Source organism: Notolepis coatsorum (assembly GCF_963971535.1).
Source record: "Notolepis coatsorum genome assembly, chromosome: 7".
NCBI classification, from domain to species: domain Eukaryota; kingdom Metazoa; phylum Chordata; class Actinopteri; order Aulopiformes; family Paralepididae; genus Notolepis; species Notolepis coatsorum.
In genome coordinates, this window is record NC_140171.1 from 101,603,623 (window position 1) to 101,618,902 (window position 15,280).

General features: G+C 43.0%; 1 protein-coding gene across 1 annotated transcript in view; it reads left to right on the plus strand.

Moving 5' to 3' along the window:
- LOC311231709 (dnaJ homolog subfamily A member 3, mitochondrial-like) overlaps positions 1-15,280 on the plus strand; it is a gene marked incomplete at its 5' end in the record, with an annotated part of 54,019 nt that overhangs the window by 17,711 nt on the left and 21,028 nt on the right. Inside the window, 6 exons of the mRNA XM_084318336.1 lie at positions 24-107; positions 324-530; positions 6,346-6,498; positions 12,245-12,392; positions 13,056-13,120; positions 13,563-13,691. Of these exons, the coding sequence (XP_084174462.1) occupies positions 24-107; positions 324-530; positions 6,346-6,498; positions 12,245-12,392; positions 13,056-13,120; positions 13,563-13,691 (786 nt within the window). The remainder of the gene's footprint in view (positions 1-23; positions 108-323; positions 531-6,345; positions 6,499-12,244; positions 12,393-13,055; positions 13,121-13,562; positions 13,692-15,280) is intronic.

Genomic DNA, 15,280 nt, shown 5'->3' on the forward strand with positions numbered 1-15,280 from the left:
TCATTTCATTTGTCCCTTTCCAGATGGCAAAGAAGTACCACCCTGACACCAATCCAGATGACCCGAAAGCCAAAGAGAAATTTGCCAAGCTGGCTGAAGCCTATGAGGTAAGGAACGCCATGCACAGTGTTGTCAGTGTAATCACCTGTACACTGTATATTACTATTGAACTTTACTGTTACATTTGCACTCTGGTTGGATGCCAAACCTCTTTCCGTTGTATTGTACTGCTGTACTTGTGCTGTGTGATGACAATACATTTGAATCTAATCCAATCTATAAAGCTTTTGAGGCTCATGCTATGAGCTCTTCGTCGTATGCAGGTGCTGAGCGACGAGGTGAAGAGGACGCAGTATGATACGTACGGGGCGGCGGGCTTCGACCCCGGCGCGGGAGCGGGCCAGCAGCAGTACTACAGGGCGGGGGCCGCCAACGTTAACCCAGAGGAACTCTTCAGGAAGATCTTCGGAGAGTTCACCGGAGGCAGAGGCTTCGGAGACTTTAGCAGCATGTTCGAACAGAGCCCCACGGTGAGGGTTCAAGTTCAAGTTTGCTTTTATTTGTCACCTATAGAGTACATTACTGTACAGTGAAATGATTGGTTCTGTATGAGCCCCTGAGAATGTGTTCATATGGTAACAGGGCTCTACAGTGCGACCATATTGCTCGCATATGCCCCTAAAAATATGTGTGCGAACCTGAAAAATCAATTACTCGCACGGCGTGCGACTGCTGATTACAGCCTCATTCGTTCTTTTTTTTCTCCGCTGCGAGAATCGTTACAATAATAATAATAATAATGGATTGGATTTATATAGCGCTCTTTGTGACACCCCAGTAACCCCAGAGCGCTTACAGAGTCCATTATTCGTTCATACACAGTCATACCGGTGGTGGTAAACTACAATTGCAGCCAGAGCTGCCCTGAGGCAGACTCACGGAAGCGTGGCGAATAATCATCGCCTACGGCCCCTCCGACCACCACCAACATTCATTCACATGCATACACATTCATACGAGGCAAGTAGGTTAAGTGTCTTGCCCAAGGACACAACAGCAGTGGGATGGACATGGGCTTGAGCGGGATTCGAACCACCAACCCTTCGATCATTGGACGACCCGCTCTACCCCTGAGCCACGCCGCCCCACAAAACTACAAGTCCCACAGTTCACAGCCGCATAAACGTTCCAATCACAGTAGAGTTTCCTGTGGTCACGCGACTGGAAACTGATCAGCGTCACTGTCTGAGTCAGACAATACAGCCATGTCGAAGCCCATTCATTTTTATTTTGCGCGAAAGATACCGGAGAATGAGAAGTCAGGCGAGGCAGCTCATGTTACAGAGGTGATAGTTAACGTTAACCAAGATACTGACACTAGCCAGCATGCTAGCGAAGTTGGCCATGCTAGCGAGGCTACACCCACTGTAGCACCCAATGTAGCCACTGTAGCTAGCGAAGCTACACCCACTGGAGCCGGAGGGAAGACATACAAATTTAACGTGAATTGGCTAAACATTTTCCCATGGCTAGAGTTCGAAAACAATGTCATGTTTTGTAAATATTGCAAAACAACTGGCCCACTGTGTATGTGTGTACAGCTAACTTGGCTAGCGTTATCAACCGCAGAGGTGGGCAATAGGGTCCAGCTGCCGCGCCGGACGGCCAGAGTGCAAGCGGTGTGGCAATAGGGTCTAGCTGCAGCGCTGGACGGCCAGAGTGCAAGCGGTGTGACGTCGTAATTGGCAGAATCGACTGTCAATCAATGGTCTACCTGACACGCAAACTCATAAACAATGTTTCTGTACTGGAGGTGTACAGTATTTCAATAGGCAACCCTGAAGGGATTATTTTTCTAGAAGAGCAACACTAGCTCCCCCCTCTACTGATGGCCCTGGTTGTAAAGCCAGTGTCTCCTTTTTGTTCAATGTCACTGCCTTTCTTATTAGTTCAAGTTCAAGTTCAAGTTCTTTAATAGTTGTCATACAGAAGTACAGAATACTTTCATACAAAATGCTTCTTACTGTTACGCTCCAGAGACTGTGCTAGACAAGATAGTATCAAATAACATAATAACATAATATAGCATGAATTTAGAAGAAGAAAATGAGGTCAGTGTTCGGTATAGACATATGTACAATGTTCTGAGTTACCATATAATATACAATACACAATACTATGCAGTGTACTAATGTACAGTACTATCTAGTGCAAAGCAGAAATGGGATGAGGTACAATTTTAGGTACAATTTACAGTAAGGTGTACGAGTTGTAGTGCAATCCTTCATCCATAAATATAAAGTGTGGGGAGTGGGTGCTACAGTGTGTTTGTTTAAAGTGGGTGTGTGCTATAAGTGTGTGGAGTGGGTGCTACAGTGTGTTTGTTTAAAGTGAGTGTGTGCGTGTGGATGTGTGTGCTATGTGCGTTTGGTGGTTGTTGTTGTGTAGTGTTCATTCATTGTTCGTTTAGCAGCCTGATGGCCTGGGGATAGGCCTAGTTGTTGGCTACAACTTTGCCACAGTAGGCATTAATCACTTAATTAATAGTTCAAATGTCTGTGTCCCATTCCCGTTTGCACACGCAGATGATACACACACACGAACACAGTGGGCCAGTGACTTTGGTGGTATGTGCTATTGCACAGATGTGTGTCCCGTTCCCATTACTTGTCCCTGTTACTTGAAATATTTTCACTGTGCTCCTAAATATTTTTGGGTGCTCCTAAATTTCTTTGTGTGCTCCTAAATATTTTCATTTAGGAGCACCTGTGCCCCTAGTGAAAAAGTTTAGCGTAGAGCCCTGGGTAAGAAAAATAAGTAAACGAGGAATAAGGCTACAACATTACAATTTACAATATACAAACTAAAGTACAACTTAAGTAAAAATGCAGACAATGAGGTACAAAAACCTTAAAAAAAAATAAAAAATGCGGTATGGATGTAGTGCAAATCTCTTTAATAAATAGATAAAATAAGAATTAATGCAAAATTTGCAGATATAACTGCCATTAGGAAACAACAAGCTCTAGTAACAGAACCCAAAATAATAAACGATACATTCAAAGAATTCTACTCCGATTTATATAACTCAGAAACGACCTTTGATCAAGACAAATTAGACACATATCTTAATCAAATTACTCTCCCTAAACTTACGGATGAAGACGCTAAACAGTTAGAAGTACCAATCACATTAGAAGAACTCAAGAAGGCCATATCCGGAATGAAAAACGGCAAAGCTCCGGGAATTGACGGTATCCCATCAGAAATGTACATTTCTTGCTGGGACATATTTGGACCCTTATTACTAAATATGATCTTATACTCAGTCAAAGAGGGAAGCTTCATTGAACACCAAAATACCGCACTCATTTCAGTTCTTCACAAAAAAGACAAAGACCCCACTGAATGCGGTAGTTACCGTCCTTTAAGCCTCCTCGGAACCGATGTCAAACTGTACTCTAAGATATTAGCCATCAGATTGCAAAAGCATATGACGTCTTTAGTTCATACGGACCAAACAGGCTTCATAAAAGGTCGCCTGATCAATGATAACATAAGGCGAATACTGCACGTACTAGATACAGACAAAGAGGACATCACACCTAAGGCGATACTATCCCTGGATGCTATGAAAGCATTTGACAGGTTGGAATGGTCGTTTCTATGGGCAGTATTGGAAAGGATGGGGTTAGGAAAAGGTTTCATTGATATGATTAAAGTACTATACAAGGACCCATCGGCCATGATTACAACAGGCACAATCATCTCCAAAATCTTTCCGGTATCACGCTCTGCCAGACAGGGTTGCCCTCTTAGTCCCGGACTATTCAATTTATCATTAGAGCCTTTAGCACAATATATAAGACAATCCCAATCCATAGAACCAATCGTAATCAAGGGCACACAACAAAAAATTAGTTTATATGCGGACGACGTAATATTGTTCATGCAAAACCCCAACACCACATTGCCTCATCTGCTCAAGTTGATTGAGAACTTTGGTGATTTATCGGGATTTAAGATAAATTGGCCGAAGTCGGCTTTCCTTCCACTTAACACCCCTGCAAAAAAAGATATAACCCTCCCAGGTGCGATACCGATGGTAAAACATTTCAGATGCTTGGGAGTGGAAATATTCCCCACCATAAGACAAACGGTGAAGCACAATTACACAAAAATACAGAACAAAATCAAGGACGACCTGGACAGGTGGGCAAAACTTAAAAACTCAGTACAGGCAAGGGTATCAATAGTTAAGATGGATGTATTACCAAGAATCAATTTCTTCAGCTCAATGCTTCCGTTACCTCCTCCAGAGGGCTACTGGAAAAGATTACAAACCTCCACATACAAATTTATTTGGAATAACAAACCACCTCGCATAAAAAGATCCACCGCACAGAGAAGTAAAGCAGACGGTGGCATGGCAGTCCCAGACTTTTTACAATATTTCAATGCCTTCACATTAAGACCATTGAAGAAGATATGGTTTGACCCCGAGGCTTTGGTATCTTGGAGAAAATTAGAAGAAAACATAGTAGCCCCACAGAGATTGAAAGACATAGCATACACTAAACTTTCAATCAAGCATTGTGAGCGAGAATTTGGCCCAATAATAACCCATGCAATCAGGACATGGCGGGAAACACAAAGGAAATTTCCTAACAATCAAGTATGGCATAATCACACTCCCATATTCAATAACAATGCTCTCTTAATGGGAAAACGACCTATAAGATTCCCTGTATGGGAAGAAAGAGGCATACACTCATTAGGGGATATTTTTAATAACAAGGGCCTCTGTAGTTATGTCGAAATATGCATAAAGTTTAACCTCACCGAGTCCACATGGCTTTTTTACATACAGTTACGACTTTGTATGAGATCTCACGGTGTTCCATTACACATACCAATTGAACACCACAGATACCACAAATTTTTCTATGAAAGAGATACATTGGGAGGTTTTGTATCAGGTTTTTATTATCAATTACTAACGTCCTCGTACGAAACCCTTCAACTAGACAATGTCTGGAGGAGGGATATACCAGACCTGGAAAATGACTTTGATTGGCAAGGAGCCTGGGCAAATGTCCGACTTACATCAAGGAACCCGGATCATCAACAAATCAATCTGAACTATATTCACAGGACATACTTGACTCCTATAAGGCTGTGCAAAATGGGGCTTATACAAGACTCCAAATGCTCCCAATGTACAAATGGGGACGAAGGAACATTTATGCACATGTATTGGGACTGCCCACCAGTTAAGGCATTCTGGAAAGATGTGTCCCAACAATTATCAATACTCGTATTTTGGAATATACCTGTACACCCCGCGGTATTGCTATTGAATGATGTTTTTGAGTTTGCAGTGAACCCACAACTAAAAAGATTGGTTTTATCGGGTATCACAGTAGCTAAAAAACTGATTGCATCACGTTGGTTTCAACCGGAAAAAATGTGCCGGAAAGTGTGGTTTCTTACATATCTTGATGTGATATATCAAGAAATATCAACAGCAAGAATTCTGGGGCTCAATGAATCCAAAATGTTAATGTGGTTAGAAGTGGTGGAGAGAATAAAAGCTAGCCTATAATGGTGATGTCTGGTTAGGAGTGAGGGATAATGGAGGTACTATCCAAGAGGGGGTCCGGGAGGGGGGGATTTGAGCTGGAGCATATGTGTGTAGGGTTTTAGAAAATAGGTATTAGGGGTATATTATATACTAACATTTATATAATTGTAACTTCGCTGGATATACACGGTATACGGTTAAAATGTTATTATTGACTATTTTTGTTTTATCCTGTTTCTGTACTTGCATATATTTTAACCACCTTTACTGAAAGTTTCATTATACATTGTGTGTTGAGTACTGACTTTTAATAAGTTTTGTTTTGCAATAATAAAAAAATTAAAAAAAAAAAAAAAAAAAAATAGATAAAATATTGTGTAGTGTTAAAGTGTTTTAAAGTGTCTAAAGTTAGTGTTAAGGTGAGCAGAGGCCTGAGGTTAGGTCTCTGGAATGTAGTGTTGAAAGAGGTCATGTCTTTTAACCTTTCATCCATATGTCAGGATGAGAATAATACCAATACCAATAATAGATATAATAGGGCTCGAAATTGTGACCAAATTGGTTGCATATGCGACCGAAGTTGTATCTGTGCGACCTCAAAATATAATTGGGAGCATTCGTGCGAGTGCAAATGATTGTTCTGGTGCCAGAAAGCCACAGTATTTAACCCCCGATTGTCGGCCCTGAATCAGATTTCTGTAACATGTATTGTATATTACATATAGTACTTTATTTTTCATCCCTCTCTCTGTGTCTCCCAGTTTGTGATGGAGCTGACGTTCGCTCAGGCAGCTAAGGGTGTGAATAAAGAGATGACAGTGAACATCGAGGACGCCTGTCCGAGGTGCGATGGGAAGGCTAGTGAGCCGGGAACCAAGGTCTCCCACTGCAACTACTGCAACGGTACAGGAATGGTGAGTTAGAGAGCATTAACTACTGCAACGTTACAGGAATGGTGAGTTAGAGAGCACTAACTACTGCAACGGTACAGGAATGGTGAGTTGGAGAGCACTAACTACTGCAACGGTACAGGAATGGTGAGTTAGAGAGCACTAACTACTGCAACGGTACAGGAATGGTGAGTTAGAGAGCACTAACTACTGCAACGGTACAGGAATGGTGAGTTAGAGAGTACTGCAACTACTGCAACGGTACAGGAATGGTGAGTTAGAGAGCACTAACTACTGCAACGGTACAGGAATGGTGAGTTAGAGAGCACTGTAACTACTGCAACGTCACAGGAATGGTGAGTTCGAGAGCACTGCAACTACTGCAACGGTACAGGAATGGTGAGTTAGAGAGCACTGCAACTACTGCAACGGGACAGGAATGGTGAGTTAGAGAGCACTGTAACTACTGCAACGGGACAGTAATGGTGAGTTAGAGAGCACTAACTACTGCAACGGGACACTAATGGTGAGTTAGAGAGCACTGTAACTACTGCAACGTTACAGGAATGGTGAGTTAGAGAGCACTAACTACTGCAACGTTACAGGAATGGTGAGTTAGAGAGCACTGTAACTACTGCAACGGGACAGGAATGGTGAGTTAGAGAGCACTAACTACTGCAACGTTACAGGAATGGTGAGTTAGAGAGCACTGTAACTACTGCAACGGGACAGGAATGGTGAGTTAGAGAGCACTAACTACTGCAACGTTACAGGAATGGTGAGTTAGAGAGCACTGTAACTACTGCAACGGGACAGGAATGGTGAGTTAGAGAGCACTGTAACTACTGCAACGGTACAGGAATGGTGAGTTAGAGAGCACTAACTATTGCAACGGGACAGGAATGGTGAGTTAGAGAGCACTGTAACTACTGCAACGGTACAGGAATGGTGAGTTAGAGAGCACTGTAACTACTGCAACGGTACAGGAATGGTGAGTTAGAGACCACTGCCATAGTGCTTATGTTAGGCATTGACTGTTTACTCGAAATAGAGATTTAAATTATCATAAACAAGTGTAGATATTGCACAGGGCCATGGCAACTGTATAACGTTTAAAGTGTAATATTTTATATTTATTTATCATCTGGAATAGATAAGCATTTCCATATATCTGTAACAATCATCATAATCCTGTACGGAATGATTGAACTAATAAGAGGTATTCTAAGGGCGCGTTCACACCTACCCTGTTTGGTCCACTTTAAGTGGACCATGGTCCCTTTAAGTGGACCATGGTCCCTTTAGATCGATAGTCCGTTTGGTTTGTACAGGTATGAACGCAAACCGAACTATAATGAGGACCAAACAACCGAACCATGGTCCTCTTGAAAAGTTGGGACTCGGTTCGTTTCAAAGTGGACCATGGTTCGTTTGCTGTTGGTGTGAACGCAAAACGAACTTTATATAGTATCTAATCTAGAGCAAATGAGTGACAGGTGCCTAGTGGCGGCGGTCGCGCGACCCAACTTGACAGCGCCAAGTGACAGCTTGCGCGCACGTTGCAACCCAACTCAAATGAATGACAGGCGCGCGGACAGTCTCTCTCTTCCTCTCTCTCTCTCTCTCTCTCTCTCTGCCTCTCTCTCGCTCTCTCTCTCTCTCTCTGTCTCTCTCTGTCTCTCTAGACTGGCGCCGCGCGCGGACAGTCTCTCTCTTCCTCTCTGTCTCTCTAGATGAAAGAGCAGTCGCGCGAGTCGCGACCCAACTCTTCCCCAAAGAGCGCGCAGGCGCAACTCCACCTAATAACTTCATCCTCACATTAGCAGCCTTGTCTGTATCTCACAGCGGCAAAAAATAAAAATAAAAAAAGACAGCAATGAGTCGAGGATCAACGTGGGGTAACGACGAGGTGACGGCTCTTTCCCTCGCGCGCTAAACCCGCAAATGTTAATACGTCACTTGTGACAGGCATAGCAACAAGCATAGCAACCAGGCATGAGAGTGACAGCTAGACAAATTAAATCTAAACAGTCGGCGTGTGGGCGAGGTGTGTCAATACGCTGGCGGCAACTGTTTACGTTTGAGTGCTAGTCCAATAGATGAACGACTTGGCGACAGCATGTCCTTTGTTTACAAATTAGATCCGCACCAAACAGGGTAGTGTGAACGCAGACCAAAAGCAAACAATGTATCATTTTCACATTTGGTCCACCAGAAAGTCCGGACTATCCACGGAAAGTCTGGACTATCCCTGGACTTCAGATGTGAACACACCCTAATTGACAATGTATTTATTTAGAGAATTTAACCAACAACTGCAATAGGTTCAGGGGAGGGTTGGCAGACGGTGAGAGATGGTTACTGCTCTGTCCGCCCCTGGGCCCTCATTCATCAACGTGTTCTACGCACAGATTTGTGCTTACCCTGTGCGTACGATCATTTCTAAGCAAAGAGTGGGATTCATCAATTTCAACTTGAACTTGACTTCGTGCTTATATTTACGCACAGCTCGGACCATGCGTACCTGGCGCCCAGTGGTAGAATATATTATTACAACAAGGAAATGAGCTTCTGTGCATAATAACACTGGCATGTTCTGTACGAACCGTAGTTCATTATAGTTCATTGTAAAATAGCAACAGTAGTGTAATTATGGTCAAAACCCTATAAATAGCATTTGGAATAATAGATCTTTCTCTCAGAATGAATGCAGCATGGTTTATATAGCGTTATCGGAATATACGGGGTGTAGGCTACTGACTGACTGCGCTCCGCGTAGCTTGATTGATTGATTGATTGGAAAGTTTATTAACAGATTGCAGAATGGGTACAGTACAGTACAGCTCAGTACATACAATTGTTAAGGGGATGCAGACCAGAGAAAGACTTTCGTCTTGTTTACATCAGGGTCCCCCATTTTCAATTCATCATAAATCATAAAGCTCAACTCGTTATTATTTTGCGCACAGACCGCAGAAACACGGGAACGTTTTGATTATATTTAAAAGGCTTTACGTTAAACGAAACAAGTGGAATTTCGAAGCTGTAAGCAGAATACAAGTCATGAACACCCACGATATAGTGTTCTTCCCCCTTTTTACTGTATAAGAAAGAATAGAAAACGCATTGCAATGACACCAGATAGTGGGCAGACTATGTATATGATGGGATTCAAGTTCGCGTTTATGTTGATCATAGGCATGCTGTCAGAGTATGATACTGTATCATAATCAAACATTCTAGAACATTTGTTGTCACAGATCATGTCCTAATAGAACATAGGCTATGGCATGGTCCATCGTGATATTGTGTGGACTGTTATTATTACTGTACCGGGCGGTACCACCCATTGTGACAACAGCCTTGTGAGTCCCGCACACAAACATGATGGAATTCAAGTTCATGTTTGAAAGGCAGGCTACATCATACATGCAGTGAGATTCATTGTTCTTGTATATGCTCTCGTATTATTGTTTATATAGGCTACCCAATACTGACATCAAAATAGATTGTAGTATGCCTCTAGAAATCATATGCAGCAGGTAGAAAATTGACGGGAGATCCATCGCGATTTAGAATAAAATTGAGGAGAACTTTAATCCCTGGGTATTAATCAAACAACACGGGAAAAGGCAGTCATATTCCAGCGCGGTCTTTATTAGCCGACAACAAAATAGATGCCTCTATAAATCATATAGCCAATCGAACACAACTAATAAAGGCATTCATATTACAGCACGGTTATAATGACACACAACCAACGCCAAACAGTGGTCAACGAACAGTCTTTATTAGTATTTTGAGCTGTCCAGGCAGAATTGCAGCAATGGTCTTAGGGAGCCGTTGATATCTGACATCACCGTTTACATGTCCGCCTTTTATTTATCCCATAATACGCGATAGTGTCTTCTTGGTTCGACAGCAGTGAACAATCTCCGTGGAGTTTCTCAGAATTCCGCTCGGGTCAGTCCATTATTTCACATCCCATGGGGGGTGTTTCCTCACTTTCATGACCATATATGGATAATCATGCACGAGCATTGACGGTAGAACAAAGTGGGATTCATCATGACAGGTGTGCGTAGAGCCTGCGTACGCACGTGTGATGAATCCCGACTTCCCTGTGCGTACACTGGTTCTACATTCCGTGCTTACGTGTGGAAATAGAACATGTTCTACGTAGGGATGGGAATTGATAGGATTTTATCGATACGATTCCATTATCGATTCTGCTTATCGATTCGATTCTTTATCGATTCCCTTATCGATACCTGATCAATTTATAATTTAAATAAATAAATTGGAAATGCAACAGAACTACATTTAGTCATTTAGCTGACGCTTTTATCCAAAGCGACTTACAAGTTCTGTACGACAAGCCATCAGGAAGGGCACAACTCTATCAGCTGAGCAACAATGTTCATCAAAGTGTTGAGTGCTACAGTGTAGGTTAGTTTATTAGGACAAGTGCATGACAGTACGGTTAGTTAGGGTTAGATATATTTTTTTTTATTCAGATAATGGTTGAAGAAGTGCGTCTTTAGTCGACGGCGAAAGATTGGACGTGATTCGGCTGTCCTAACTGGGGTGGGTAGTTCATTCCACCATTGTGGGGCAAGGACTGAGAATAGGCGACTTCTCTTTGATGACCCTCCCGGAGCTCGGATAGGAGTAGGTCTGAGGCGGCCAGAAGATGCAGAGCGTCGGGGTCTAAGCTGGTTAGAATAACAACATGCAACTTGACATTTCTGATTGTCATTTATTGTTGAGCCCCCATGTCAGAAAAATACAAAAACTGTAAAAAATAAAACATTAACTATAGCCTACACTTAAATAAAATAATGTATTTGAGATTCTCTTAAAATGTATTTATTTTTTTATTATTATTATTATTATTATTATTATTATTACGAATTTAATCTATTGAATAACAGGTTGTTATTCCTCTGACTTCTGTCTCTCACTCACACTCTCTCTCACACTCACACACACACACACACACACACACACACACACACACACACACACACACACACACACACACACACACACACACACACACACACACAGAGAGAGAGAGAGCTCCCTCCCCGGGCCCCTGTCCTTTAAAGTATTGGCTTGTGTTGCTACACGGACACATTTGTATGTTGCACCACTCTTCCTGGCTTACAGAGACTAGTAAACAAGCACTCACGTCTCTCATTATATGTGAACTAAAGAGTACAAGGTTTACACAACAGCCCCCACCTGCTGTTTTATTGTATTTGTACCTGTACTATCCGCTGTCAGCTGTTTATCTCTCTTTGTGAGCTTGATTAAATAGCGTTAGCTCACGTTAGCTCCGCGGCTAATTTTAGCTCACCCTGATCTAAATCAATGACTAGATTCTAAAGCATTCAAGTAGTTTTCACTGCACATAGAAGTAGCCAAACAGCGGGAGCATTTCGGGAGCATATTACCAAAACCCAGGCAATTTCGAGCCCTTAAGGAATCAAATAGAGTCTGCCATGGCTACATGCTAACGTAACGTTATTGCGCAACTGTAGGCAGCGATAAGGGAATCGAAAGTCACAGGAGCCACACGGTTCCAGGCATCGGCCAATTAGGAACCGGTTCCCAGCGGGAACCGGTTTTCGATTCCCATCCCTAGTTCTACGCACACATTGATGAATGAGGGCCCTGGTTTCACCTCCAGGGCCCCTCACTTTACCATGCTTTTGTGCCGTCATCATTACATGTTCCCCCCATCTTCTCTTGTCTCTTCTCGCAGGAGTCTGTCAACACCGGCCCCTTCTTGATGCGCACCACATGCCGCCGGTGTGGTGGGCGCGGTTCCATCATCATCACACCCTGCGTGTTGTGCCGGGGCTCAGGCCAGACCAAGCAGAGGCAGACCGTCACCGTGCCCGTACCCGCCGGTGGGTCTCACTGTGTATATATACAGCAGGGGTGGAGACAGTGGCTCGTGAGGTAGAGCAGTCGTCCGGTAATCCGGAGGTTCCCGGTTTGATTCCCACTCCTCCCGGGCAGCGTTTCTAAGTGTCCATGAGCAAGACACTTAACCCCTAACTGCTCCCGATGAGCAGGTTGGCACCTTGCATGGTCGCCTCCGCTGTCGGTGTGTGAATGTGTGAGTGAATGGGTAAAAATGTGAGGAACTAAATTGTAAAGCCCTTTGGATAAAAGCTGCTATATAAATGCACCATTTACCATTTACAGGGTATATGCAGGGTATTAAAAAGTCTTAACTATAAAATCCATAATTCTTAATTTACTGCCTTAAGAGGTATTAAAATGTCTTAAATTTAATTTGCACAGATATTAAATTTTGGGGCTACCGGGAGCTTGGTGTGTCTGGCGAGAGCTTGTATGGAATGCTATGTGGGATGTATTCCCTCATGAAATTGGTATAAAATGTTGCTCTAAGTTGTCTTAAAAAGTCTTAAATGTAACTTGTTGAAACCTGCAGATACCCTGATCCCTGATATACAAGAGAGTTTGCCGGAAAAAAATAACAGTGATTTGACAGAACAAAGAAACACCGGTGCTGATAGATAATTCTCTGTAACGTCGTCTTACAGGAGTGGAAGATGGCCAGACGGTTCGCATGGCTGTAGGGAAGAAGGAAATCCTCGTCACTTTCAGGGTAAGGTTGACGTTGAGCAGTTTGTGGACACCGGCCCACAGATCTTCTGCACAAGGACTTTTGTGATAATCGTCTGGCTTTTTTGGAGGTTTTAAGAAATCATGAATGATTGTATAAAAAAGGACGATTGAGAAGATTGATTACTAGACTGGTCGAGTGTTTGGAAATGGACAAAATGGGGAGATTCTCATAAACAAGTGTAGATATTGCACAGGCCCATGGCAATTGTATTAAAACCGTTTAAAGTAATATTTGATATGTATCTATTATCTGGAATAGGTAAATATTTGAATGAATGAATGAATGAATGAATGAAGTTTATTTCAAGCCATGTACAAAAAATTACATTTCCATTTGAATTTCCATTTCACTAGTGTCTGTAATAATCATAATCCAGAAGATGATTGTTTCTGAAGGTGCATTTGATATGTTCCCCCCGTAGGTCCAAAGGAGCCCGGTGTTCAAGAGGAATGGGACAGACATCCACTCCGATGTGCTGATCTCTGTGGCCCAGGCCATCCTGGGAGGCACAGCCAGGACACAGGGCCTCTACCAGACCATCAGTATAGCGGTGAGAGGGAGTGAAGCGTGGAGAGATGAGTGGTTGAGAGATTAGATTAGATTGTACTTTATTGTCATTATATAACAAGATTTGGGACTCAAATTTAAGGTGCAGTAATAAAACCACACAAGTAATAAAAGAGAAACATAAAATACTATACAGAAACATTAAATACTATACAAGAAACATTAAATACTTTACAGAAACATTAAATACTATACAATAAGACAATGTTACAGTACTGTACAATATACAAAATAACAACAATATACAGAATAACAGTACACAAATAACAATCACAGTGTCAGACGATAGTGGGTGGGTATTGCACTGTGGATATTGCACATCAGGATGTTGCACAGTGTGGGAGGAGGGGGAAAGTTAGTGGGGGAATTATTAGTGCATGTTAGAGTTCAGGGTTTGATTGATTGATTGATTGATTGAAAAGTTTATTAACAGATTGCAGAATGGGTACAGTACAGTACAGCTCAATACATACAATTGTTAAGGGGATGCAGACCAGAGAAAGACTTTCGTCTTGTTTACATCAGGGTCCCCCATTTTCAATTCATCATAGTGGTGATGGCTCTGCGGAATAAACCGTCTCTGAGCCTGTTTGTTCTGGCTCTGATGCACCTGTAACACCTGCCCGATGGCAACAGGTCGAAGCTGTCCTTTGTAATGTTTTTTGCTCTGTTGAGGCAGCGGTAGTTGTGTAAGTCCTTCAGGGAGGGGAGGGGGCAGCCCATGATTCTCTGTGCAGAGTTTATGACCCTCTGAATCGCCTTTCTGTCTGCTTCAGTGCAGCTGGCGTACCACACTGTTATGCAGTACGTCAGCAGGCTCTCAACAGCAGAGGGATAGAAGGTCACCATCAGCTGCTCCTCCAGTCTGTTCTTCCTCAGCACCCTCAGGAAGTGAAGTCTCTGCTGGGCCTTCTTGATGACTGCGGTTGTATTTGCGGTCCAGGAGAGATCAGCAGATATGAGGGTACAGAGGAACTTGAAGGAGCTGACTCTCTCCACATCCTCACCGTTGATGCAGAGGGGGGTGGGGTCTAGGGCTGTCCCCGAAGCCTGTTTTTGGGCTTCGAACTTCGTCAGGGTTTCGACGGACGTTCAAACCTTCGTTTTTAACAATAATTCAAAATAATAAAAAAAAGAAAAGTCTATATAGCTATGGCATCGTCTGTGGATCAGTTTGCCCGGTAGGCAAACTGGTGTGGGTCTAAGGTGGGGGGGAGGCAGGACCTGATGTGGTGTAGGACCAGCCTCTCGAAGCACTTTATGATGACAGGTGTGAGTGCTACTGGGCGGTAGTTGTTGAGGCTGTCTGTGGCAGCTTTCTTGGGTACCGGGATAATTGTGGCAGATTTAAGGCAGGGTGGGATGATGAGTGCTTGTGCCAGGGAGAGGTTGAAGTCAAGATGACAGTGACGCTGTAGGAGAGCTGGTCAGTGCATGCTTTGAGCACCTTCCCAGGCAGGCACGTGCACACATAGAGGCCAAGGGGTGCTTGAGCACCTGCCTTTTCGAGCCTCGTCAAAAAAGTGCCCTTTTTGAAAAAAATATTTAAGATTTTTTATTTTTTTTACCGTT